Raw genomic sequence first — 27,693 nt, 5'->3', positions numbered from 1 at the left:
AATTATAGGCAGTGCAGCTTGTTGTCGCTCCATGTAGGGCTGTAACTTGCAGAAGCTGCACTAAGTAACAATCAAGCTGAGGAGGGGCAAGGTGCATGCTATCACTTCTGATATTTTCCCTCTCAGAAACCAAGGAAGCTTTTGGAAAGAATAGAACAATCCCATTACTAGGTAAGACCTTCTAATCACTGCTAGCATTTATATTTTGGAATCTTGCTTTCAGTGATGTTTCAGTTTACAAACTAAATGTACATTGTCTATGATGTTAGGTACTACTACGTAAAGCAGCTCACATACCAATCTACTGACAATAATCAGCACAGAACTCGTCATATGTATGGCTCACTTTACCCCTGTCTCCTCATCTAAAGAGCCAAGGTGCTTCCCCACAACTTTTGGGACAAGCTAAAACAAGATTTCATCCATTTTAGCCAAAACTTTGCTGAAGTAAAATTGAAGTTTTGATAGTATCATTAATATCATATAGCACTTTATAGAAGTTAAAAGGTCTACATCCTGATAAATGTAAAAACCTTCTGCCAATAATAGTTTAGTGAACTTAAAGACAAACAGTTGAATGAAAAAAAGGGTTCTTTCCATCTGCACTTAACTATCAAGGAACAGCAAAATTCAGAGTGAGAAGACTGGGAATATCACATTAAAAAAAAAAAAAAGGATTTAACAATCCATCATGGCAAAGAAAGTCACTGCAGAACATCCAACTGAACACGACATGTGAAAAGGTTGAACTGAAAGCTTTTATTTTTCTATAAACATCAAATCTTTAAAGCAAAATAGGAAAGAAACAGAAATTGTGCACGTGCCCCTTTATCTCCAGAGACAGAATAATCAGGAAAAGCCTCCAAATACCAAAATTGTCTCCAGCACGTGAAAATTTTGGTCTTTGTGTAACACATACACATGTAAAGATAAGAAGCACTTTTTCATCTTGGATAGGCACAGATCTGTTAGACTCTAGTCAAGAAAGTTTACTTCATCAGAAACATGATTTAAAAGCTTTCCTCTGTTTTGCCAATGGGAACAGGGAAGAAACTTTTTCTTTAGACTGCTCAAGGTGACCCTGTAAGAGGGCTTGAGCACATTTTCCATAGCAGTTAACATCAGCATTATTATATACTAACAGTCCTATATGATAGGATGATTTTAAAAATCAAGTTTCAGAAACCAAGCTAGCTTTTGGAAAGGAGAACACAGCGCCTTTATTCTACAAAAATACACAACAATGGGCATATAGAGATGCCACCTGGCTAACTAGAATGCAGCCATGCCTAAAATAGTTTCCAGTTTCTGAAATACATGCAATATCCAGAGGTTTACCAATTTCGCAGTTCTTTCCAGAGTAGCCATCTGGGCAAGCACAGCGATATTCATCTGGTTCAGTATTCATACAGGTTCCACCGTTCAGGCAGGGATGGTGATTTCCACAGTAATTTAGATCTGGACAAAGAAAAGTGTCAATTAACATGGAACACAGATCTCACCATTTTAAACCCTAGTCAGACATACAGATGCCTTTCTGGCTTGAACATCATTTACCCACATCATCCCCATATTCCATTAGCTAGCCTGTCACCTGGTAACTATCCACAGAACAGAAAAGGATGAGCAAGAGAAAAGTGTATGAGTTAGAAGAATCAAGATCATTCCCAGTCCTTTGTCTTAAACTTCCTATACTTGTGGTATTTAGGCACCACTTGCCATAAAAGAATTAGGTACAGAAATACTCAGGTAGCTGCACACCAGCAGAAAAAAAAATGTTAATAAGTTATCAGTTAATCATGCAACTTTACTTATTTTTCCTGTACATTAATGTTAAGTACCTTTGTTACAGAGCAGGCCACCCCAGTTGGTTTCACAATTACACTGCCATGGTTCATTACAGCTCCCATGAGCACAGCCTGGGTAGCGGACACACTCATCACAGAACTGTCCTTGCCAACCATAATGACACCTAAGATGTAAGTTCACATGTTAAAAGTTAGCGACATGATGTTTTAATTATCAGCATTACAGGTATTTAGAACACTACACTTACCATTCTCAACAAGATCAACTGTTCAATGTGCAACAGGTAACAAAACTTTAGTACATCCCTTCTAAACAGGATAAACAGTCCTGCTGAACATCCTTACTGGAGTTCATCTCGCTCAACCATATAATATACCATGGCAACAAACTACACCAAGCACTGAGTTACGACAACTGTACAGAAAGTAGTTGTTCTTTCACAAAAAGTCCCATCTTCACGAAATCGTCTCAGATAATTTGTTTTTGTTTGTGGTGGGGTTTTTTTGTTTGGTTGGGTTTTTGTCCCTTTTTTTTGTTAAACATATATTTCCCACGCATTTTAATAAAAAAGAATAGCAAGCTTGCTCTTTTGGGCCAACAAAAAAAAAAAAACCAAACCCAAACAAACAAAGAACCAAACACATTCTGCCTGTTATTTTGCTAGTATTTCTTATAAACAATCTAAGAGCCATTGTAGCAAAGAGATGCATAAAAACATGCTGAATGGGGAGCTGGGCACATGAGTGCCAGTGGAGAGGTAATGCCTAGGGGAGAAAAAGCATTAGAAAGGAAACTGTACTTCTAATATATTTAACACCACCATTTTATTATCACCATGCTTTGAATACCATAAAAGAACAGAAAATCATTTCTTAAGTCTTTGGGGTGTGGTGAGAGAAGACAAGGAAAAGCAGTACAAACAAGGAGTCTGGGTTCCCTGCGAATCGACCCACTTCTACCGTTTCACAGTGAGCTCTATCAATCCCCAGAGGCATAGAACAGGTTACGTGGCAGCATATTATGGCAGAAGAAATCCAGGTGCAGATCTTCGTAAAACAGTTTTTTATAATATAAAGTTTTAGACCTGTGAGTTCTTAGTCCCAGTATCTGCCCCTCTCAGCTGGGGGATCCCTAAGGATCAGAAGCCTGGGGAACACACATATGTCAGAAGCAGCTTTCTTTTGCTGTAGTAGCAGTAAGAGGAAATAAATACTGCTCCTGCTAAATTTGATCTCTTCCTTCCTCCTCAAGGACAGAAAAATCTTTTCAGGGGCTGGTAATAAACAATAAAAAAAAAAAGCACTGCAACTCACTTTACTGGCCCCAACCCAAATCTCCATCCTTGCCAAAGCTGGCACTACTGTCAGTGATTCACCATGGCTATCCCAGCAAAAGCCAACTCCCCACCCACACCTAACAAGTATTTTCAAGGGCTGAAAGTCTGCATCACACAGCAAATAATCTCAATAACTCAATTTGTTTCCTATACTCAACAGATAATAAGTTATTGTTTAACACTGCACTGGTGAAAAAGAGTGCAAAGAAAAATCCAGCCACCTTCTTAGAACTTGAAGGCATCGTAAGTACCTACGTGAGTGTGTATGCTTGGCTGCATTAAAGTTAATTTGGCAAAAAAAAGATTGGTGCTTTTTCATGATATTCACCACAGTCAAATTTACTGCTAGAGTTACCACCAAGCCTGAGGGAAATAATTTCTAGAAGCTAAAAGCAGTCCAAAGGAACACAGTGTTTACAAGTCAAAAGGTTACTATGTGGTAAGCTGATCAGCCTTTAGTTTACAAGGAAGAGTAAATTAGGATTTCCTCTTGAACAGGAAGTCTGGTCGCATCCTACACTAGCAGGTGCTAGAGCAGCTTTAATCCCACTTCCTTCTAAAAAGATAATGCTTGCATGGATCTCAGATCACCCCTAGAGCAAGATGTGATCAATAAAGTCAACTCAGAAAGTCATGTTGTCATTACGAGAACAGTATCAAGCCAAACACAAGGATGAAATAAGGTTAGTGATCCACCATGGGAAGCCCAAATGATACAGATACAAAGCAACACCTTCTATAAAAAGAACCAAACTAAAATACCCTTTCAAGTAACAACCACTTGTGTAACAGCCAAGAGGAAACGGCTAGTACAGTTAATGGTGGGATAAAGTTACTTCTTCCCTGCCTCCCCTCAATTGAGAATAATTCACTAGAAGTTTCTGCAATCCTAAATTTCACACATCTGACTAAATGAGAAAGCCAAATTTAGAGAATTCATAAGGATTCCCATTGTTCAACAGACAAAGAAAATCCTTATTGGAATCAAGATTCTACTTCCTTTGTCCTTCCCCTCTGCTGACTTCATCGGCTCTAGCACGGCTTTACAACCAAACACACGCAAGACAAAATCAGAGATGGCTTAATCTTAGCCCATGCTGGGTTATTAGCAGTACAAAAGAAGCTACCATAAATAGATTGTTACAGTTTAGTAACTTCCTGATGGAAGGTTGAAGTACAGGCATCTGCTCCCAGAGCAAAGCGTCCTTTCAGGTCAGGATTAACACCAGGAGAGTTCAATTGGAATAGAAGAACAATTGCTAGTTATCTTGAAACCAATAACTTGCAGAAAAGATCCTGATAATTCTACAGACATGCTTCACAGCTTCCATTTTCCTCAGATGAGAGTCTGGTGGCAATAGAAAATAAGAACTTAAATACAAAGCTGGAGGAAGGGGAGGTGGCAGGAGTTAACATTAGCAAAGCTTCTGGATAACATTTCGGTCCTGAGATTAGAGAAACTGCAACTGTGCAGGAAAAATACTGCTGTCATTGACAAGCAGATAAAGCCACAATAATTCAACTCATAGCGTGTATTTGGTTACAATAAGCCAGTGGGGCTTCAAACAGCTAAACTCCATGACAAGGAAGAAACACCTTCTGAAGTAAGTCTCATTTGTTTAAGTAAGTAAATTTAGTACCAAGGAATCCTACAAAAGCACCCATCACTATGAAAAATTCAAAGATACATACTCTGAGACAGGAGTCGGGGGAAGAGGGGAAAAAAGAATGAATTATTTATTTTTGTTGCTTTTCCTGGAACTATTAAAAAATCTGAACTGGTCAAGTTCAATAAAATAGAGATTTTTTAATTTTTTTTTATTTTTTTTTTCCTACAGAACTATACTTAACCCTGTGTTCTTCTGAAACAGTTATAATTAAGGAAAAAGCCAATACTGCTATCTGCTTTCCTATGAGGAATTATTTAGTGAAACTAGGTTTAAACCAAGCATTTCCAATTCAGATGGCACAAGGTGTTCAAAACATCACATTTTGCCATGGGTAAACAGATACGTTACTTGTGAGGATAAGGCCCTCAGCAATCTGGTCCTTTGGGCAGGAGGTGGGACTAGATGATCCTTGAGGTCCTTTCCAAACTCCATGATTTTATGACAAATCCTACAACAGCAGTGATGGAAGTGATGTGGAAAGGTGAGGAGATGTACCCAGATCCTGATGGTCTGTAACCATGTAAATAAATCAGCACCTTGCTTGATTAACTCCTTCTCCAAAAGGAGTAACATGTAACATACCAAAAAGTGAGGGTGCTCTCAATGGTCAATTTAGCTGCTTTGGACTATCTTCACATATGGTTTACTCTCCTGGTTCAAATCACTTCTGGTTATTTAGGAGTGCTGAACTTTTCTATGCAGTAAGCTCACCTAAGAAACTTCGTATCTAGGTCTCAACCAATCCTTAATCTACTCTGGTTAACCTTACAAAAAGGTTTGTAATACAAGAGAATGAGAGGATACCTAAATAAAGCATATTCTACACCTAGCTAGAGAGCTTTGTCACAGCCTTTAATGTGTAAGTACACCTAAACCACCAATGTGAAGGAAATCAAAACTAATCTACTCCCAAAATCTAGGTCAAAACATGAGGCCTAAAAATAAATCTAAAAAATCTTAGGGAGGATGTAGGCAATGTGGTACAAACCTTTAATTACCAAAGGTTACACCTTACTGATATCTTGCACATCCTACAAAGGCCAAAGTAAAGATCATTGTGATATATTTACACATCATTTTTTAAGCAGGCTTTTTGGAGAGAGCTTCTCCCACTCATATTTCAATTGGAAGCTGTGGCCAAAACACTCAACACAGGAAAACGAAGCAAACGGTGACATTAAGAGCAGAAGCAAAATGCATCATTCAGGGGCGGGGGAGAAATAACCCTCTTAAATGGAAAACCACTAAATTTTCTAATGACGTGAACAGGATGGCGTTGCATAGGCCAGAACAATAGCTTTATATTAGTTATTTACTTAAAATAACTATAAGAAAGTCTGTTTAATCTTTCAAGAGATTAATTGTTGCATAGCAGGCAGCAATATGGTCCAGCTGTTAGACTCTACAACACTGAGCATCCAGATTTGATGTTATAGCTAGTATACTACTCACTCACTAAGATTTGTCACAGAAGTGTTTTCTTCACTTTCTTATCTTTGAAATAGGCATGATAGTTTTGTGAAAAGGGAAGGAAAAAAATGCTCATTAATGAACTCAATTTAAATACCTGAAAGCTTGTCATCTTTTCCTTCTCACCCCCAGCATTCTTACTAGACTAAAAGATACAAACCTTTCCCTACAAACTTTTTTCTTCTCTAATAAAGGAAGTTATTGAAAGCTAACATTCTCACTTCAGTACTTTATTTAGAGTTTTGTGAAGGAGCTGATGGAGGGGGTGGTTCAAAATTGTTTACCCAGAACATATGTGGAAAGGTTGCCCAGTAAACTTGCAGTAAGTGGCTCTCAGGGTGTGTCTGTATTTGCATTAGTTCTCACCAGGAGCACACTTTTTCAGTGAACTGCCTGATCATTCCTGTTGACGGTGCGTTGGTTCATATCACAGAGCTGTTTTGGAACAAAGCAACTGGATTCCTTTTAGGTTAAACTAAGGTAATGTAAGACAACATATGCCAGGAGCACACCTAATGTGTTCCAGCTGCAAACATGCATCCAGCCCACAAGAACAGACTAGAGCTAGTCTAAAATTTCAAAAAAAGAAGCGTTTTTAGTATGGATATTGGGTTCTCAACACTGCTTTGATCTACGGTTTTAATTTGTCTGCACTACCTGCTATTGCAGACGCAGTTGAGAAGTACTACACGTGTTTATTTCCTGAACATATTCTCCTGGAAGCAGCATCTACCTTTTTAATATATTCTGTGCCTTCCTACCCACTAACTATCCAAAGAAGTGAGCGCAGAGTGCACCTCAGTTCCTTGACCAATAAAGAAACAAAACATGGGATTCTTTTTTGCTTAGGTTAATATATTTACTTGTGAAATACTTGTCAATCATCCCAAGATGCTTACCACTAGGACACAAAAAAACATAATAAAAGCATACTGGTTATGATAACAGGCAAGAGAACTCATGAGACACAGAGCAATTGTAATAATTCTGCAAGTTCTTTGAAACTCAAAGCTGTGATACAGTATCTTGCAAAGATGAGACAGGAGAAGATGTCCAGGTACCAGTACCAAGTGCATTCCTGCAGGGCCAAACAACAGCCCTACACTCCCTAGGGACTATAGCTAGCCCAAGATGGCATGAGTTGAAATGGTACAATCCATAGCAGAGAGCACACTGCTCAAAACAAACAAGACTTTTTCTATTTTACTGTTCAGAGCAGCTTATGAGTTATCTTATAATTCCCTCCTGGAACAGCTATGGAAGAAAGCCATATTCATCTGGCTGATCTATCCGATCTAGCTGGTATGGAAGTTCCCCATCTCTTACCTTCTCCCGATATTTAGAAGCAGGAATTGCATTTCCTTCTTTTTTTCAGTCCTCTAAGATTTTTTTGTTTGTCCTCTACAGTCTTTCAATACCAATCTGTTTTGAGATGCCTCACCAGATCCCCTTGTACCCAAGAATGAGTTTACAAGAATACAGCAGCTTTTTTTCTTTAAGTTCAGACAGAGTTCCCCAATGCTGCTGTTAACCATGATATCCACCAAACTGTCATGAAAACACAAGTGAGACATTAGTGATGCTGGTCAGCCTCCTACTGAACAGCACAGGAAGCCTATGCAAGCCTTTAACATTTAACAAAGGATCTCTAGAACACTATTACATCCCCAACACTCCAGGTAGCTGTAGCTTATTTTGCAACCCAAGCTTTTGTTCCTGCATCTCTATAAAGAAAGCACTAAATAATAGTTGAGCAGGTTCTGGCCCTCATAGTGACAGATCAAGGGAGCAAAATCACTTGAGAGAGGGCTAAAGCATCTGCAGGCATTGCTGGACACAAGAAAAAGCCTCACAAGCCAGGCTTAAGTGGAATACAAGGACTACCAAAGTCATGGCACTGGACAGGAAGCTTGAAAAATCTGTTTCAACAGCACAAACATAAGATATGTGATTAAAATTTAAAAAAATAAATAACCCCAACAAAACCCATAAACAAAAATCACCAACACTGTAAAACCAAAATTTTGACACATACAGTTCAAAAGTAATTCTAGAGTAAGATAGTTTAAAGCACACAGATTAAACAATTAATTTACTTTAAAATTTTAAGAGCTATACATTTGCTTTGTTCACCTTTCAAGAACTCACATTAGAATACTATTAACAATCCCATTTCTAATTCATTTCAGTTAGTCTAGACACTCTATATAAACTTTTGTATCACAGTTGTTTGAAGCAAGATGTGCATTTCCCAGGACATAACCTGGGTCCTACTGCTGAACACAAGCTTAGCAGTGTTGGGGATTTGATCCCTTTTGTTTTGCTTTGCAAGATATATTCAAACATTCAAAGGCAGCAGGAAAAGTAGAAAAACTTCTGAAAAATACCATTATCCTAGCAGGAATTTGACAATGTAGCCCAAATATGAGGCATATCTGAACTTCTGCCAAACCCATACCACTCTGGATCAAAAGGAAGTAAAAGATAAAGCCATTAAGCCCACTGACAGTATATGGCTGGTACCAAACATACTCAAGTCAGCAGTTTTAATCAAGGAAGGAGACTGTCACTTGTGGTTTCTTTATGTTCACTTTGATAACTTCATAACGTGATTAATCCTAAGCCATTTTTAAGCTATCAGATCAAACTTGATTCTTCTCTAGACAGTTTAATGGAATTTAACAAAGTACTTCAAGCAATGCAAAAATATACAAAGAACACTGATCACCATGCCTTGGCAGCATTGCTACTTTGACAAACCTTTCTACTACTTTGGGCTGGTGAAGTCAATCAAGGTTGGTTTTGCTTTTATTTTAAGAAGATTCCAATTTCCCGTCTTTGCAAGATCCAGTTAAGCTGCTTTTGCTTTCCTCAAGGACGTAATTTTGCTCATTATTCAGTAAATTATTACTTTTTCTGAACTGCCTCCACAATGGCAAAAATGTAACACCTGGGTCAAGACATACCACAAAATCGCTTCCAACATCACGTCATTTTGAGACATCAGGTTGTTTCCTACTTATTTTCCATTTATTTGATGAGAGCTCGACAAAAGTAATGCCAAACTTTATAACACTTAAGCTTCCTCACAACAAGGGGTACATGAACTTGGCCAACAGATGATGCACAGTTACTGGCAACAGCAGTCTTCAGTCATTTAGCTACTTTTAAGATGTTTTTCGCATAAAGAATAGCTCTAAATTACTTTGGAACATCAAAACATGGAGGATAGAACCTTGCTATGAGAGTTAGGCCTCAGAGCCATTGCTTAAGTTACCTGCACATTCATACAAGTTGAAGACAGAAACTGCTTTCCAACTTTTCTATTTATAAATGCCACTGCAGATTTGGGCACCAATCTATCTATTGGCACCACTTACAATCATGTTTTTCTCACATTTTCATTTTCTTTCTGAATTAAAAAAGGGACATTGTTTTCACCTGTTAAATGACAGTGGCAACTGTCCAAAAACAAGGATGAAGGAATCTAGATTATAATTCAATAGCACCAAACATAGCAGTTTCGTTTAAATAACAGCTTCCTTTGTACTGCTGAAGACAGAGGTCACGTCTGCAAGCCTTGCTTATTTATAGTTCAGCATTATTTTTCTACAGAAAGCATTGTCCATTTGGGTTAAAAGCAACATATCTAATGTAGCCTAATAACTATTGCAGAATACAAGCTGAAGATACCTGTGTGAACAAGCTCAAGCTACCAATCTCATTTAAAGAGGTAGCAGAGAACCTTCTGCATTACTGGAAACAGAGTAGCCATACATAGAAAGGTCACTGTTTTCCTTCAGCCTGCTGATCACAGATCTATCACTTCAGCAGGTGTTAAGAAACAAGGTAAACAGCACATGACCCACCTGAAACATTAAGTCCCTTATTGCTTTACCCAGTACTTTCTCTCAGATGAGAGAATCCACCAAACAAAATAACAAGGTTTCTGTTTATTCAGACTCAGTGTTATTTTCGTGGGCTTTATTTAGCTGGGCAGGTTTGAAGGGGACACCTCAGTTTACATTAGATGCTTTGTCACATCAGTGACATGCTGTAAAGAGAAGCGTGGCTACTGTGACACTACCTATTGACAGACACCTTAAGAAAAGGTACCACAGCTACCCAGCTCCCCATCTTCAAAAAGGTTCGTATTCCCTTCTTTAAACTTTACTCCTCCTCCCCAACTTCTGTGTTCCCAGACAACTGCTATCACAGAGAAACAAAAGCTAAAAAGGAAACAGCACTACTCCCTCTCCCCCCAAAAAGGGTACTGTTTCACATTTGTCTGAATCTCTTGGTTTTTTCACCTTTATTCAAAGGCTCTTTGCTTTCAAATTCAAACGTTCCTAGGGCACTCCTTTGATAACTACAGAGCTCCAGAACCCTTATGTGTATCAAAATTCATTAGAGCAGGTTCTCAAGGGGAAAAACGTATTCTCAGAAGGCTCAAGGGAAGGAGGGCTTCTTACTCGGGCAGAAGTGACACCTGCCCAGCTCTCAACCACAACCTCTGCTTGTAACCTAAAATATCACCAACAAAAGCAGGGCCACACTACACTTGAAACCACAAGCAAAATACTTAATGATATGAAAAGTTCCCAAAGAACATTAAATAGAAGTATTCATTCTTAGAAAAAGGAAGCCATGGTTTAAACATCTGCATTGAAAAAAACTTTTAACGGATGTTTTATAGCTCTCCAGACGTGAAACTGCACATGCACTGAAGCACTGCACTTCATATACTGGAATTTACAGGTTTCAGTTGGATTTGAGAGCTACAACACACCAAATCTTCCAAAATTCAGAAGTTTTGGGACGGTAAGAAACTAGCCTGTGGTGCAATGACTTCAGACTAACTTTGTTGTCTGCTATACCCCACTGTCAAAACTTCAGGCTGTCCAGCAAGATGTAGCTGTCACAGCTAAGACCAGCACTTCAGTCCCAGCTTAGCTCCAAGTCCAGCAAAGCTAAGTGACCTCCATCCCACTCCTGCCACTTCTGTGGTAGTTGTAGTAGTTACTAATAGAAGGATGCAGCAGAGCTGCCTTGAACTATCACAGCATCCCACAAATGGTTTTTGTCAGCTCTCAGGGGTTTTGGCAGCCAGTTCAGTTTCACATCATTCCAAACAAGCAGGTTCCATACAGCTTACAAAGGGACCACTGCTCAAATCCAGTCTCACATTGATACGTATAACTCTGACCACAAACTCAGTAACTTACACAGGATCCCAAACTTGCAGGTAGATCTGTCCCATTTCTTCAACAGCCAGTGTAAAAATAACACACATTTCCCCTTGACCTACTATACTGAGTTCCTGAACTTTCACAAGAAAACAATGAACTCCTCTTGCTATCATGGAGTCTATTTCAGCCCAATCACAAAGTTAAGGGAACATTTTCAGGCTCCGTTCTCTCACGCTTAGGGGCCAAAAACCATTTCCTCGGGGTAGAAAGTTTAGGTTTGGGTTGCTGCTGCTATCTCCATTGCTACCAAAAAAACCCTTTTTTTCTTGGAAATGCTAAGGTTACTATATTTTGATGATCAAATATATATATTGAGCATTCTAGGACTGAGTATTTCCTAGTGATAATAGTCAAAAAAGCAAGTTCCCCTTTTCATTTGAGGAGAATAATATGTAGAGATCAAAGTTCCTACAGATTTTTAAAAGAAATTAAAAAACCAAAAACAAACAAACAAAAAAACCCCAACATTATTGTCATTTGATAAAGGCATAGTTTTGGATTACATGAAGCAAATCTGTTCCATCCTGGATATGCAAAAAAATACAACAGGATTGCAAAGCAGTATGAAGTATATGCAGTTTTTACACATGTGCAATCTACTTCAGATCTATTTCCATCCTTTTTTTTTGTATACATATTTTCCCATTTTAAAGTAGACTTTTTAAAAGTAGCAACATACATGGAAAACACTGGAAAGATGAGTAATCTTAAAAAAGAGATACTCAAGCTTGCAGACTTACTTGCATTCCCCAGGTACACTGCAACCTCCATGGAGCAAATTACATCCTTGTTTACATACAGCTGTAAATAGAAAAAGGTTTAGGCATCAGTCTGGGCAGCTACATATCCACTAGTACAGCAGCAACTGGAACTGTTCAGGCAGGGCGTCTGTCATTTAGTCTATTTGTTGGTTGTGCAAAGCTGACTGTCTTACCACGTTCCAATAGCTGTTGCTTCCAGCTTGCAATTTCACAAAACAGAACACCACCACAAAGCTTCAGGAAAAGTAACTTAAGGTAATTCATTGTAAAAGTTACTGTCAAATAGGTTTGCAGCAAGATTGTCAGCACTGAAACATTTATCAAATACAGTTATTTTTTAAACCTGTCATTAGACTGCTATTATGCTGGAAATCCCAAGCTTCAAAAGAGACACATGACTTCAAGTAAGCCCTAAAAGAAATGGTCTCCCTTTACTGAAAAGGAACAGAAATCAAAACCAAGCAGCCCTCAACAGAAAGAAGGCTATGTTGAGCAATTTTAGCGCTAATTACTTCCCGAGACTGAAGGCAAAATGCAAAGAGATTTGATTGAGTGGCACATTAAAAAGGATGACTATACTTGAATTTCTGTTCACATTAAAAGCTATCAAAAAGCTTTCAGCTTTGCGTACAAGTAAAACTTTCTAATTTGTTAAAATAGTGTTACAAGGGCATTTTTACAGTCTACAGTATCACTGATATCATTAATGTTCAATAAAATCTTACATTAACACATGTAAAATATCATTTTGCTGTGAAGTAACACTACCATTGAATGAAGTCCATTAGTAAAAAGATGCTGCACTATTTCAAAGCCTAAGTTTGTTGTGGAGCCTCCAAAGCACACACCTTAAGCAACACCATATTCTGACCTGTACTCCACTCCTCACAGAGGATGTTTCTTCTGCCACCAGTTTCCAAATTCATTTCAAAAGAAAGTAACAAGATGAAGTTATAATTACACTTTGACAAAGACTCTGAAGGGGACAAAGTCTATCTTTGTTAAAATTCATATGCTACAGCAATACCTACTCAGTTCATACCTATTATATACACATTAGAGCTAATCTAAAAAGCAGCAAACAATACTACCTTGTTTGCATTCTTCTCCCATCCAACCTTCCATGCAGGCTTTGTTTCCATTTTGATCACATGTGTAATGACCAACAAAATCATCTCGAGGGCCACAAAATTTATTGCACAGAGCACTGTAGTAATTTTCATCACACTTCACTCTTATTTGTACTTCAAAATGGGCAACAGGACCATTAAATTGTAGTGTCTTCCATCGATCTTCTGGGTTGATCATGCCAGCATGTGCCACTCGTTCTATTAACAAGTCTTCACCTTTAAAAGAAAAAGGTAAATTCAACAGGTGATAAGTCTCATAGCACACAAGAGCATATAAAATCAGATCAAAAAGTATTCAACTGGTTAAGAGAAAATCTAGTAAAGAAAATGTTAAGATGATAAAGATCTACTGTATAACTGAGCTTTCCTTTGCCTTGCAAAATTCATTACAGGAAGGCCAATTTTAAAAAGTGTCCCAAAGGAAATATTAAAAAATCCTGGAACATAATCCATAGGAAATAGCTAATTTTTCAAGGCAGCCAACATACCACACCCACACGCTGACAACCAGCAGCTTTATCTTGATCTGAGGCTCTTTTTGCTTCCCTTTTGTTCTTATAAAATTGCAAAATCTGCATAACCTAGTAGATGAGATATTAAAGTTCTCTTGTGCAAGTTTAATTTTAAAAATAAAGCAAAACACAATCAATTTGCTGCAAAATTGCTAAGCAATAGTAAATGCTCTGGTAGGCTTGCATTATGTACATAAACTAGCTCATTTCCATTTTACCATTCTCCCTACAGAACAGGCAAAACATCTTTAGCAAGCGTTTCATAGAATATTTTGTGCAGCTCTTATTTGGCATTTTGAGAAGAAATATACAAGTGAACCTGGAATCATCAAGGGGCCATTCTGAACGCTGTATCCTGCTTATCCTTATCCTCAGTGGAACTACTGATAGTTATGATCGCTGTTGCCATACACTCTACAAGCATCCTGCCTTACCCTGCTACTGCCAGGCTCCATTAACTGAGACCAAATGTACACAAAGCATTAGCAGCCACATGAGACTAGAGGATTCTAGTATATGAGATTATGGAATTGGCAACACAAAGTATTTTCATTTTTATGAATATCCATTTTGTATTTTTATCTATTTTATTATTGGTATAGAAGCTTCACTACTGGGACATGAGGCACAACTGTAGTCAGTACAATGAAATTATACAATTGCTTCAGTAAATGTTAAGAATAAGCGCAAGGCAGTAAAGGTAAGGGTAGACAGTGAGTAACCCCAGTGGTAAGTTTTCAAATGTTTTCACTATTCCAGTCTGGTAAAACCCTCCTGCAAGACTTTCTAGGTGACTCTGCAAGGTGCAGCTGGAACTCCAAGCACTATTTAAGGACAAAATAGCGCTCCATTTGTATGCATGAATTTCATATCCATTTATGAACTTGCTAGAATATTGCCAGCTCAGAGCTTCAGTGTCCATTTTCTTTAAATAGTAAAGATGATTTAACATGCATGTTAAAAGAAGAACCAAAATCTTGTACACAGCAAGAGGCTGTAATGATAGAAATATAACGTCTAAACTTCAGATTCTTAATAATACAAAACACACTAAGCTGGTAGCAACCAACACTATCATTTTCAGAAAATGTGTTTCACCTACTTACTTTCTAGAATTCATTAACCTAATATGTTTAGAAAATGAAACCAAAAGTGACTGTTTCTCACCTAGGAAGTTACTGACAGCACAGAGGCATCTTGTCCATCTGTCACCAGAGCTGCACTTCCCTCTCAGAACATAAGAGGACTTCAGCAGCAATTTTCAGTCACTCCAATATTTAATGAAAACGAAACCTATAGAAGCAGTGGGCTCTGCAATGCATTTTGTCATCTTAATGTCTTTCTTTCAAGCTTGCTTCTACCATAAAATTTTTTCCTCTTAAAATTACGGTATATTGAACTAAAAATTTTTTTAAAAAGCTGTTTTAATTAAACATTGAAAGGTTCTCCAATTATTAAGAACTCAAAGTATCTCTGTGCTTCAATGCGAAAAGTGGTATTGCCAGGTACAGACCACAATTCATGCTTGTCTGGACTAGTCTGCATAAAACATACTATATAGTTAGACAAGACACATTAAAGTCTCTGTTCTTTAACTCTAAAATTCCTATACGTGAACTCTGTCATCCAGCAGCATGTGGTCAGCAGCAGAGTGGACAAGAAACCTGCAAGCTAGAAAAGACTGCCTGCATTTTAGTTTTGACTAAACAGGATATATAATACCACCAGTCACCATTAAAAGCTTCACGATTAGATTCAACATCTTTTCATAACCTCATTCTTCTCTAATGGCTATTGATCTGAAAACCTTGACGAAAAACTCTAAAGGAAAAATGCTGCATCATTGGATGGTCAAAGGATTGAAACAAATAGCAAATATGCATCACAGAGTTACTTTCCGGCTATAAGCAACACAAGCTCATTAAAAATGGTTGCAATAGCCACTGCTATAAAAGCATTTCCTCAGAGTGCATCAGATGGACTGAAGAACAGGTCTTGAGATTAGAGGAGTGGCTGATATAATAAAAGTCTTATCAAGCATCTTCAGGTTCATGCAGATTCATCAGATACAGTTAAACAACTGGAACAAGCATTACAGCTATTGCAAATACACCTATGAAAAACAATCCTCTTAATATCTCGGGTCAAGAACAGGGGAAATAACCCAATAGCACCTTCTATGTTTAAACACTCAAACTTTATCTCACAAACTCCTGAAATAAAGAAATCATATTCTGAGTCTGAAGAGCTTTTCCTATAGCTTGTATCAGTGAAAACAGGGCTTAACAGCCTAAATAAGCAAGCCAAATAATTTAACGTGAATCACAAAAGGTATCCGGAAATCAGCTGCAAGACATTTAGTTTCTAATACTAAGTTCTTAAGTACCAGTGTAAGTATGAGAACCCTGCTTTACTTCAAATTTAAAACTGATCCCAAATAAAGGTGCATCTTCCAAAGATATGTGTAATCACAGGCATGAACGTGTTTGTCAAAGTTCCTCCTTCCTCCCCCACAATACCAAAAGGTTTCTGAAGATATTCAGTCTCTCACATTTAACTGTTTTGATGAAAGGAGTGTGCTCCCTGCATTTGGTTTTCCATTAAAATTCAACTTAGGAACTCATACACATTACTTATAGTCCTCAGTAAAGACACCGAGCTGCATAACTGAATTGCTCTGGTCAAAAAAGCAGTATACGCTACTCAAACCTCCCCTCACACACACCTCAGAAGCAATAAAGCTTCTTGGTTACTAATAAGTTTTCTATAAGCCTTTCTAGAAAAGCACATAGTGGCACAGACATTTTCATAAAAGGAGCTGAGGGCTAAAAGGTGTTTCTTAAATCAACGTTTTGAAAGCATCTGATTTGAGCCATGACTACACTTAAATAAGAACACTTCTTATCAACACCCTAACTTTTAGCAGAGGTCAGACATGCCCAACAAGCCACTCACAGGGCAATACAAAAGGTGACACCAGTCACTGTTCACCAGGAAACACACACGGCAGCACATGGACTTCATGCCCAAAGGAACAGGAGGTGACCACCTCAGGAAGCACATTCTCTTCAGCCTTTTTCAAGTAACCATTTCAAAAAGCCATAAGGACAGATTAGTCTCCTACAGACTGACATGAGGGAGGAAGACAACCACTGCATCTCTGCAGTACACATGTAGTCGAATGAAAAGTTACATGTGAAGATTTAAATAGTCTCGCTTCATGATGGCAGCGCTGGGTTAGGCGTTGCCAAGAGCCCTGCTACACAACTCAAAGTTTGCCAAGTCAAACGACTTACCTGGAAAGCAGCACTAACGGCTGTGACAGATGACAGAGCACAGGCCCCTCACAGTGACTCTGTATCTGAGGCAGTTTCCTCTCCTCCTCCTCCACCCTCACAAAGCAAACAAGCGGTAACACAAACCGCCACAACCTTCCCTCTGAGCCAACCCTGCTGCACATGGGAGAGGGAAAAAGCGCAGGAGTCATTCTGGGAATTGAGGTCTGACCAGCTCCTCTTAAAGTTTGCAGTTTGAGGTGAGCACTGGGGAAGCGTTTGCCCTGCAGAATTGTTATTGCAATGGGTCTATCACAGATCTGCTCTGAGCACCTTTGCCTCGCTTTCCATGGGTGCAAGGGAGAACAGAGGATGCTAGGAGACAGAGGGAGGGAAGAATGACAACTGTTCTAAAGCCTCAAATTGTTCAATGAAAGCTCCTCCTTTACAGGTTTCAGGGGGTTTTATTTCACAGAATCACAGAATGTCAGGGATTGGAAGGGACCTTAAAACATCATCCAGTCCAATCCCGCTGCCGGAGCAGGAACACCCAGATTAGGTTACAGGGGAATGTGTCCAGGCTGGTTTTGAATGTCTCCAGAGAAGGAGACTCCACAACCCCCCTGGGCAGCCTGTTCCAGTGTCTGTCATCCTCACCCTTCTGTCACATGAAGAAGTTTCTTCTCATATTTAAGTGGAACCTCCTGTGTTCCAGTGTGAACCCACTGCCCCTTGTCCTGTCATTGGTTGTCACCGAGAAGAGCCTGGCTCCATCCTCCTGACACTCACCCTTTACATATTTATAAACATGACTGAGGTCACCCCTCAGTCTCCTCTTCTCCAAGCTAGAGACCCAGCTCCCTCAGCCTTTCCTCATAAGGGAGATGCTCCACTCCCTTCATCATCTCCGTTGCTCCGCGCTGGACTCTCTCCAGCAGTTCCCTGTCCTGCTGGAACTGAGGGGCCCAGAACTGGACACAATATTCCAGATGCAGCCTCACCAGGGCACAGTGGTTGTTTGTTGGTTTGTTTGGGATTTTGCTTGTTTAAAATATCCACTTCAAAGTCCAAGTGGGAACAGATAACCTGCATTAAACTTCTAGCCTTGCTCATCCCCATTAAAGGAAAGCAAAACCTGACTCTGGAACTAATTAATCAGCTTATAGACATACTCTAGCAATTACTTCGATTAATCTTTCTTACAGTAGCAAAAGAAGACACATGTAACCTGATCCAGAGATGAACTCAGTGTTCAGGATATGAGAGGGAGTTCAGCTTTCCACAGATATGCTCTTTGCCCCTCCAGGATGCAGGTTTTGTTTGTCTTTTCTCTGGAGGAGTTGCCATATTCCCTTTCCTATTCTCTCACATACGAGTTTTACTGATCTGTTCCTGCTTGGCAGTTCAGTAGTCCTTGCAGAAACAAAAGGGAAGCATCTTTGCATTTTGACAGATTCACAAGGCAAAACTTATTGGAACAAGACCACTCAAAAGAGGAGGAAAAAAAACCACACACACACACACAACCCCACCACACACACACCAAAAAAACAACAACAAAACAAAAAAAAACCCAAACAAACAAAAACCCCACAACAACACACCCATATACCACACATGAACACATGATACCTTCAGCATTAAGCAATTCTTCCTAGGAATCCTATGCAACTCTAAATTGGAGCAGGTCTCAATCGTGAAATCGGTAAACAGACTACAGAAATATTTTACCAAGACAAGCTAGTCTTCTGCTGAATTATAGGCCAAGAAAGCCTTGCTAAATTCATGTGGGAAGCCTTTGAGGTTTCAGATGCAATATCTGGCAGCCTACATTAAAGGGAAGCTATCATTCCATTAGCAGTTTCTCATCAACACTAAACTGTAACTTGACTCCCCTAGTCCATGGAAACTGTTAAATTAAGGAGATGGCCCACTGGGCCTCCAGAATACACTATATAACCTGTTGGCCTGAAGTTCAGGGAAAAAAAGTTACACCAATGCAAGCAAACAGATTTGTTAGGGCATGTTAAACTAAAAAGCATAAGAAAGACTTAACACAAGCCTAAAGAGACTGTTCCCTTATCAAGTATATTTAAAATGAAACCTGAGTTTTAAACCTAAAGGTTTGCAAGAGGATTCTGCAGATTCTAAGACATAAACATAGCAAGTTACAAGACCATTATTTGTTAAGTAGCTTATTAAAAAACAAATTTCAGCACTTAAATGCATACAGATCTGTTTTGAAAGATAGGTTCCCCATATTCATCCCCTTCTACACCATCTCATGTTTTGTCATCTAGAACTAGGGCATGAATATTTCAACATTTGCTGTATTAGCTGCCCCTAGGTAAATTACTCCCAAGCTGGAAACTCTTTAAAGGAATTAACTTCATGTAGTACTTTTTGGTTGAAGCATTCAAGAGGATGCCTCTGATTTGTTGCTATGTAGGATATGTAAGATTCAGGCTTACTCCGCTCAGCACACAAGATCTCATTTTGAATACCATGTCCAGCTTTTGGAAGTGCCATTCAAGAAGGCTATAAACCAACTGAAGGGTTTGAATTCAACATGAATTACCAGAGATCTAAAGAAAACATACCTATTAGAAAAGGTTGAAGGAGCTGTTAAGCATGAAATAAGAAGCTTAACTCTAAGAGAGGGTGGGGTGGGCTCAGGAACAAAGTACAAACTCATCATTACTTTGTCTATCATTGGAGATAGAGTGTGTCACAAAAACCTCTAAGTTAGGAAACTCTGTCAGGAAATGCAAGTGGGACTGATCCAAATACTTCAAAAAAAAGTACCCTGAAACTCTAAGGTAGCCTTAATATCAATATCAATCAAGCTTTGCCAATTTTTTATGCTTGATAAGGATGGTCAGAGAAGCGGCATAGAATTGAACCTATAGTTAAAAACTGATGATGACTTGGGACAAACATTTGTTATCTTAATATTGAAGCCCTTATATTCCTCTATATTGATCCCAGGCAAGATTAAATGGTCCATCATTAACCACAATGAAAGTTTGAAATTCACTTAACACTTATAGCAAAAATATCATTTTAGACAGGTTTGTAAATCATTACCGAAGAGTAGATTCAAAAGCTGGAGTCCTACTTGAGCAGCAACATGGCAACCAGCACCTTCATATGACTTTGAAGTATTTATGCAATAATCTTGCTTTTTCTTCATATCACTAGCCCTGCTCTGCTACTGAGCATTAGCATTCACAGACCAGAAATGCAAGGTAACTTGCAGTACTTGAGAAGAAACAAATGAAGGAATCATACCATGATATAGAACACTTCCATCAAAAACATCTGGTATGGCTTCTTTACAGGGAGAAGAATGCTTATTTGTTTACCTGGTCATGATAAGTGTTGCACAACATGGTTTTGTGAAAGCTGAGGAGAACTTAAAACACAATTCTACACCACAGACTATTTTCCTTTAAAAAAAAAAAAAAAAGAACGAGCCTACCATGATTTTTAAACATTATTTAACACTAATGATTAGGAGTCATGTATTACAACCTTCGCTTACTACTGTTCATCCTTTTTACTATCAGCAACAATTTTTCAGAGCTCCTAACCCAATATTCATTGCCTGGATTAGTACATGCCCTTTACTTAAATAGCAGGCTCACATTCAGACTGATAGAGAGGAATGGCTAAATGCAGCATCATACCAATCCCCCTCAATCTCCGCAACCTGTGTAAAAACAGCACAGAGTAAATGAAAACTGCAAGTTTTACATACATACTCACCAGATTTTGTGTCATTATCCCAATCCCACGCTTCTAGTATTAATGTGAATGATCTCTGAAAAGAAACAAAACACCAGTTAGATAGTAATAAACTAATGCTACACACCAGACACAAGCAGTGATTGGCAATTATTAGGTTGGTGCAAAAATAATTGCAGTTTTTTACCTTGAATTTTAAATAATTATAAATAGTCCCAAACACATCTTTATTAATCAAAATAGGAACCATTACAATCAACACATTTTTGCCAACAAGAAATTGTTTATTCCTGCAGCATAAAAATCCGTACTTCAGGATACAACAAACTGTTGGAAGCATTTTCTGCATCCTGCTGGCTGTGGAAACATTTTCCCTGCAAAAAGTTCTCAAGATGCTTGAAGTAGTAGTCGGCTGGCAAGGTCAGGTGAATATGGCGGACAAGGCAAAACTTCATAGCCCAATTTGTTCAACTTTTGAAGTGTTGGTTGTGTGACATGTGGTCAGGTGTTGTTACGGGGAAGAACTGAGCCCTTTCTGTTGACCAATGCTAGCTGCAGGCATTAGAGTTTCCAATGCATCTCATTGATTTGCTGAGCAGACGTCTCAGATGGAATGGTTTCACCGGGATTCAGAAAGTTGTAGTGGATCAGATTGACAGCATAGCACCAAACAGTGACCATGACCTGTTTTTTTGGTACAAATTTGGCTACGGGAAGTGCATCGGAGGTTCTCGGTCCAACCACAGAGCTGGTTATTGTCACATAAAAATCCACTGTTCATGGCACATGACAATCTGATCAAGAAATGGTTCACTGTTGTTGGGTGGAATAAAAGATGATGACACTTCAAAGCAACAACTCATTTGATTTTTGGTCAGCTCATGAGACACCCACTTATTGAGCTTTTTCACCTTTCCAATTTGCTTCAACTGTCAGACGACCATAGAATGGTCAATGTTGAGTTCTTTGGCAACTTCTCATGCAGTTGTAAGAGGATCAGCTTCAATGACTGCCCTCAACTAGTCATTGTCAACTTCCAATGGCCAGCCACTACACTCATCTTCAAGGCTCTCATCTCCCTTGTGAAGCTTCTTGAACCACCACTGCTGTCTGTTCATTGGCAGTTCCTGGGCCAAGTGTGTTATTGTTGTGAGTTGTCTCTGCTGCTTTATGACCCATTTGAACTTGAATAAGACAACTGCTTGAATTTGCTTTTTGTCTACCATAATTTCCATAGTCTAAAATAAACGTAAGATAAATAGCAAGTAATAAGTCAGTAGCAAAAAAAAAAAAAAAACCCACAAAGTGAGAAAAGCACATTAAAATGACGTATAACATAACCACATTTATTTCAGAATGTATTCCAATACCCGACACTAAATTTCAACAACGCAAAAACTGCAATTCCTTTTGCACCAACGTAATAGCAAACATTGCTGCTACAAGAAAGCCAACTGAAAGCAGTTTAAATTTTACTTCTCTGCTGTCATGTGAAAGCCCTCGAAGGCATCTTCTCAAAAGCATGAAATAACAGCATTAAAAATTGTAGGGTGAAGCATGCTAACAGCAAAACAAAAACATCCCTCCCCACACAGCAAGGACTGAATTATTATTCCCTTCCCACTGCATCTAATTTTCAGCTTTGCTTAGCCACAGAAATCCTTTTCAGAAGTAGCCCTAAAATGTTTGAATGAAGTGAGGGGTTCTGAAGATTGGGAAACAGCCAGGATATTTAAGACTTAAGCAACTGAAGACCATTAAAAAAAAGGAATAAGATCAGAGTCATCCCTTCAGAAGTGCACAAAAAATCCCCAGTCTATATAACAGATCATTTTGCTGTTTTGTAGAAAAAAAACATCTCTAAAGAATAAACACACAAAAATCCATGCTGCATCTATCAAGAATTTAGACTACTTTCTCATGAAAGCAGTAGGGTGAAACACAGACCTGGAAAAGACACAGCAGAAACATAATTGTTAAAGGAAGCACACTTGGTAGTATACTTTCCCCTGAGGAAAGAAGTTTTAAAATGATTTGGAAAAAGCATGAAGGCTTTACTTCACTAAAACAAGGCTTCAGGTGTTTTTCTTGGTTTTATGACCAAATATGTAGGATAGATAGATATTCAAATACTAAACTATTTTAGGAAAAAGTTACTTTATGCATACATGTAATGTTTACCTGTTGAGTTTAACAAGAGCAGGTGTGAAACCCTTCAGCTTTGACAGTTTCCAGCTTGACCAAGTTAATGTTGAGATGCTCACACACATTTAAAACCAAGGAAAAAACCTCTAAGAACAGAAACTTCTTGCACCGCTATCAAAAAACCCTCATGTATACATCTTTATGCTTAGAGGCAAGTCATACCAAAAACTGAAGCTCATTAAACACAGCAGAGCCAAGCCTTGATATGCACAGAATTCACGGGCTAATCATCTATGATTCACGTGGACTTGGGGACATTCAGCCAGTAAATTGAGAGCACCGTCTTAGGAAGAAGATTATTGAAGAATTCAGCTGCCCTTCACAGGGTGCTTAGGACCATTTTGCTGTTACATACAGACCATCCCCACTAAGGAAGGTTGATCGTAACACTGAAATATCGTGAATTTAGAACAACAGTAGCAACAACAACAACAAAAAGATAAGTGCAGCACCCTAAGCAGAAGGGCTCTTCGCCTGAGGTCCTTCATGACTACAGCAAGGGACTAGTCTACTCAGAAATGAATTTAACTGAGTGCATATTTTTCTATTGCTTAGTTACATTAACATATAAACCACAATCTATGCTTTTGAAATACTTTTCTGTACTTGCAGCTTCAGACATATACCAAGGAAGATAATTTTCTATCACTGAAACAGATAAAGGTTTAGTGGTAAATCACTGAAATGGATAAAGGTTTAGTGGTAAATAGATTACACTCAATGAAGGAGGGAAGAAAGAAGCTCAGCAGTGACAACACTGGACAGAGGCATATTTGAATTCCTTCGGAAAAGGACAACTGAGAGACCAGCTGAGACAGTAAAAGCCTCTGCTTCTGAGGTACGACAACATCACAGAACTCACAACTCCACAATTATTTTGAAAACAAAAATTAGTGGAACATCACAGTAGCTTCACCCTTCAACTGCCCACTCTCGCCTGTTCTCCAACCTCAGCACTGAGGGAAGCAGGATAGCATCCTCCTGTATTCTGAAAACACTACTTGGTACCCATCTCCTAAAATAGTATCTGAAAAACAAATGTGAACAGTATCAGAAAATAAGCCCTGAAGTTTGGCAATTGCAAGTCTCCTTATTTTGGGTTAAAATTAAGAGTGCTAACCTAGGCAGGATTCTGCAAATCAGTGCATGATCCAAAGCTCTGTTATCCACTACCCCTGCTTTTAACAGCCAATCTTCTAACATTGGTTTTCCTGTGGTACATTGATTTGTCTTAGAAGTACAAAATAGTGCTCAAGTGCTTCCAGATGTCCACTTACTCATCTTATGTAAGTGCTGGTCTTTCCTCCTGCAAACTGGCTGCTGCATCTGACTGCCCACACAGGCTAATACAGGGCAAGAAACAAAAGAAATAATTAAGCTGGACTTGCTGCCTTCAGAAGCATACTGGTCAACTATTATTTCCCAACATTCCACCTCAAAGCAGATTTGTATCTTTGCTTAGGATACTAGAGAAGTTCTGTGGGTAAAAGAACTCCATGCAATGCGCTGCTCCAGCACACATGTGCTGGAAGGTGTGAATAGGGACAAAGAGGCATTCTACCAATTTTTACATGCTTAAAGTTAAGAGTTCCATAGCTCCGGTGGCAAATCTCACCATCTAAGCTAGCACAGACTCTGGAGTTGAAAAGATTACTACCTTATAGAAACTTAACAGTACATAACAAGTAACCATGACTCTGGTGCACAAATCTTCTTCCAAGATGTGGAAGAACCAGATTTCTGGGCAAATAACTGACCCTGCAGCCCATGCAGCTCGTGCTGCCTCCCGGTGGCAGGCAGGGCAAGGACATGGCTCTGCAAGCCCCAGCTTACACAGGCCTGGTGTCAAGCATTTGCTTCTACCCTCCTCCCATTGGTGACCATCAAGAACTATAAGCCCATCTATGAAAAACTTAAAAAACATACGCAACAAAGACAAGACCAACACTATTGAATCCTTTCACTTACTGCCATCCCATTGCCTCACTTGCCCCGTGTCTACTTCTGGTCTAACAGTCAAGCACTTGGCCATTTACACATGAGCAACAATGCAGAGTGTAACACTTTAGGAAGAACTCATAGTCACACTTTAAGAAACAAGAGATGTTATTCAAATGGCAGTAAATGGTATTGATAGACAAACGCACATTTACTGGAAAAATCAGTTTCAGCTGGGACAGTTCTCAGTTGTGCAACTTCCTGCTCTCTACTCACAGTTACAGTCACCCTTAAAAACCCCCAACAGACACAGCAGGAACATAACCAGAAAAACTGATTTTGTGGCTATCCTGCCTCTAGAGAAGACAATTGTTACCAATCCAACCTGGCACCTCTTCGCACCTCCAGCTAGTCAATAACTACAAAGAGGAATTCCTCTCCACAGTAGTGTGAGGGATAATCACATGATAGTTTCTATACCTCAAAACCAGAAACAGATCCTTAATCTACTGGTTAAAAAAAACAAACAAACACATGCACACCAAGCACACACCTCTCCTGCCTGCCCCAAAGTACCAAGTCTTGCAAAATATCTGCTCAAGTTGTTATAAAAAAAAATGCAAAATTCAAAAGAACAGCTGAAAACTTACAAAGAAGCACCACTGTTACCAAATATGTTCATGGTATGCGGCACTGAGAGCTTTCCAGTTATTGCTCAACTATCAGCAACGTTTGTTTGACTACCAGAAACATTTATTAGTGAAAATTTTAATATCCATACACTCACCCATACTATAACCCTGTCCAATAACCACAGTAAGAGCTGTAAGCTGAATGACACTAATGGATACGAGCTCCGAAGAACACTTTTAGCTTACGTAATGGACATACTCATTTTATAAAAGCTCTGCCATTGGCTTGCATTAGTCATGTCTGTGCTCTCCAACAGAAAGTCTAACATAGACAACCCAGCACAACCTGCAAGTAACTCTTCTACAGCACAGATGCTTATACCAGACATCTTTCTTAAATTATGATTCCAGTAAACAATTACAGAACTTGCATTAACTTAACTCTTGTCCAGAACCTAAGGTCTACCCATACTGTGAATCTTTAAACCCCTCACATCACCAGCAGTGTACCAGCTCTTTGACATATCATGAGTAAGAAGGGGCTAGCTTATAAGCTACTTCAGGTAAAAAGTTATCCACAGGGGTTATTGATTAACATAGATGTGTGTTTAAGTGCCAGCATAAATTTAACATACAAATCTATTTTTCCAGCAAGCACCCCAAGAATGTCTCAAATTCATGAGTATTTTATGCATAATACACAAAAAGGGGTGAATACAGAGCACTGAAAACATACTTGATTCTACAGACTTTGGTGGCTAGTTTATCCTCCATAGAGAATTAAACACAAGACAGCACTTGTGCTCATCAAATCAAACTCCAGGTGATGTTAAAGGCTACAAGTCAGAAGAGAAACACCAGCACACTTCTGCAGAAAAGCTCAGCTTTGTGAGGGAACCATTTTGTAGGAGTTAATTAAATAGATACACCAGGCAGTTTGGAAAGATAGAAATTAAGCCTGTTTATCCTGGTTATGCTGTTTCAGTTGTGTTCTTCTCAGGATTGGTGTTGACAAAAGCAACTTCAAAGCATTATTCCACTGTTTACATTAAACAAAACACTCCCCATACTATCCCAGTTACCTCCTTTCTGGGGAGGGGGGAAACAAGACCTGCAATATTGGTTTGGCATTTTTCTTTACGTGAACTATTACTACTACCTTGATATTTACAAATCAACATTCAAAAGTGGTGTTTTTTGGTTTTTGTTTGTTTTAGTTGTTTTTGACAAAACAGACATGTCAGACTTTTTAGCCCAAGAACGATGATCGATCTGCTGACAGCATTTTCCATCAGGAATAGAACTTATGTGCTGCAACTCAAAGCCTGAAAACTGCTAAAAGTAAAGGTTGAGGTTAAATCAACAGTTGATATTTTCTGCATCAATAACAAGCTACTGTGTATTAAAATACTTCTACTCTAAACAAAGAATTACCACTTCTGTGTGAATAAATGAACTTTGACTGGAGTTTCTACGTGGAAAAAACCTCAGAAAAAAATCAGGAACTGTCTATGAATTAGAAATAAGCGTGGCTCTTAAGTAAATCCAGAGCCCAGATTATCTTCCTGTTCCAGTCACACAGTAAACACAAGGCCTCATCACCAGTCCGTACCATTTCCTTTCAAATCTCAATCAAGGATATGCAACAGTTCTATTTGAACATTTCAACAGTAAAAAAAAAGCAGGTCAAAAGCCAGCGGCACTTCATTACTCTTACTGCAGAGGTTACAAAAATTATACTAGTAGTAACTCATCACCAGTATTTCTTGCAACCAAGCACATTAAGTCTTGATCAGCACAGTCAACACTCAGATTTGCTTTCCTAAGAAGCTTCTAGACAAGTCAGACAAACACAGATTTGAGGGCTTCCCCCCCAGCACCTCTCTCCCTCCCCCAAGCAGCATGTTTGCCATGGAAAAAGCTGACCTGAAGGCAGGCATATTCTGTTTCCTTCCCCAG

General features: G+C 38.9%; 1 protein-coding gene across 1 annotated transcript in view; it reads right to left on the bottom strand.

Moving 5' to 3' along the window:
- JAG2 (jagged canonical Notch ligand 2) overlaps positions 1–27,693 on the bottom strand; it is a gene marked incomplete at both ends in the record, with an annotated part of 69,613 nt that overhangs the window by 21,848 nt on the left and 20,072 nt on the right. The window contains 5 exons of the mRNA XM_080345551.1: positions 1,339–1,458; positions 1,842–1,972; positions 12,275–12,335; positions 13,387–13,641; positions 20,981–21,035. Of these exons, the coding sequence (XP_080201677.1) occupies positions 1,339–1,458; positions 1,842–1,972; positions 12,275–12,335; positions 13,387–13,641; positions 20,981–21,035 (622 nt within the window). The remainder of the gene's footprint in view (positions 1–1,338; positions 1,459–1,841; positions 1,973–12,274; positions 12,336–13,386; positions 13,642–20,980; positions 21,036–27,693) is intronic.

Source organism: Nesoenas mayeri (assembly GCF_963082525.1).
Source record: "Nesoenas mayeri genome assembly, chromosome: 5".
In the NCBI taxonomy this organism is placed as follows: domain Eukaryota; kingdom Metazoa; phylum Chordata; class Aves; order Columbiformes; family Columbidae; genus Nesoenas; species Nesoenas mayeri.
The sequence above is the reverse complement of the archived record's forward strand: the minus strand, read 5'-3'. Positions and strand labels throughout refer to the sequence as shown.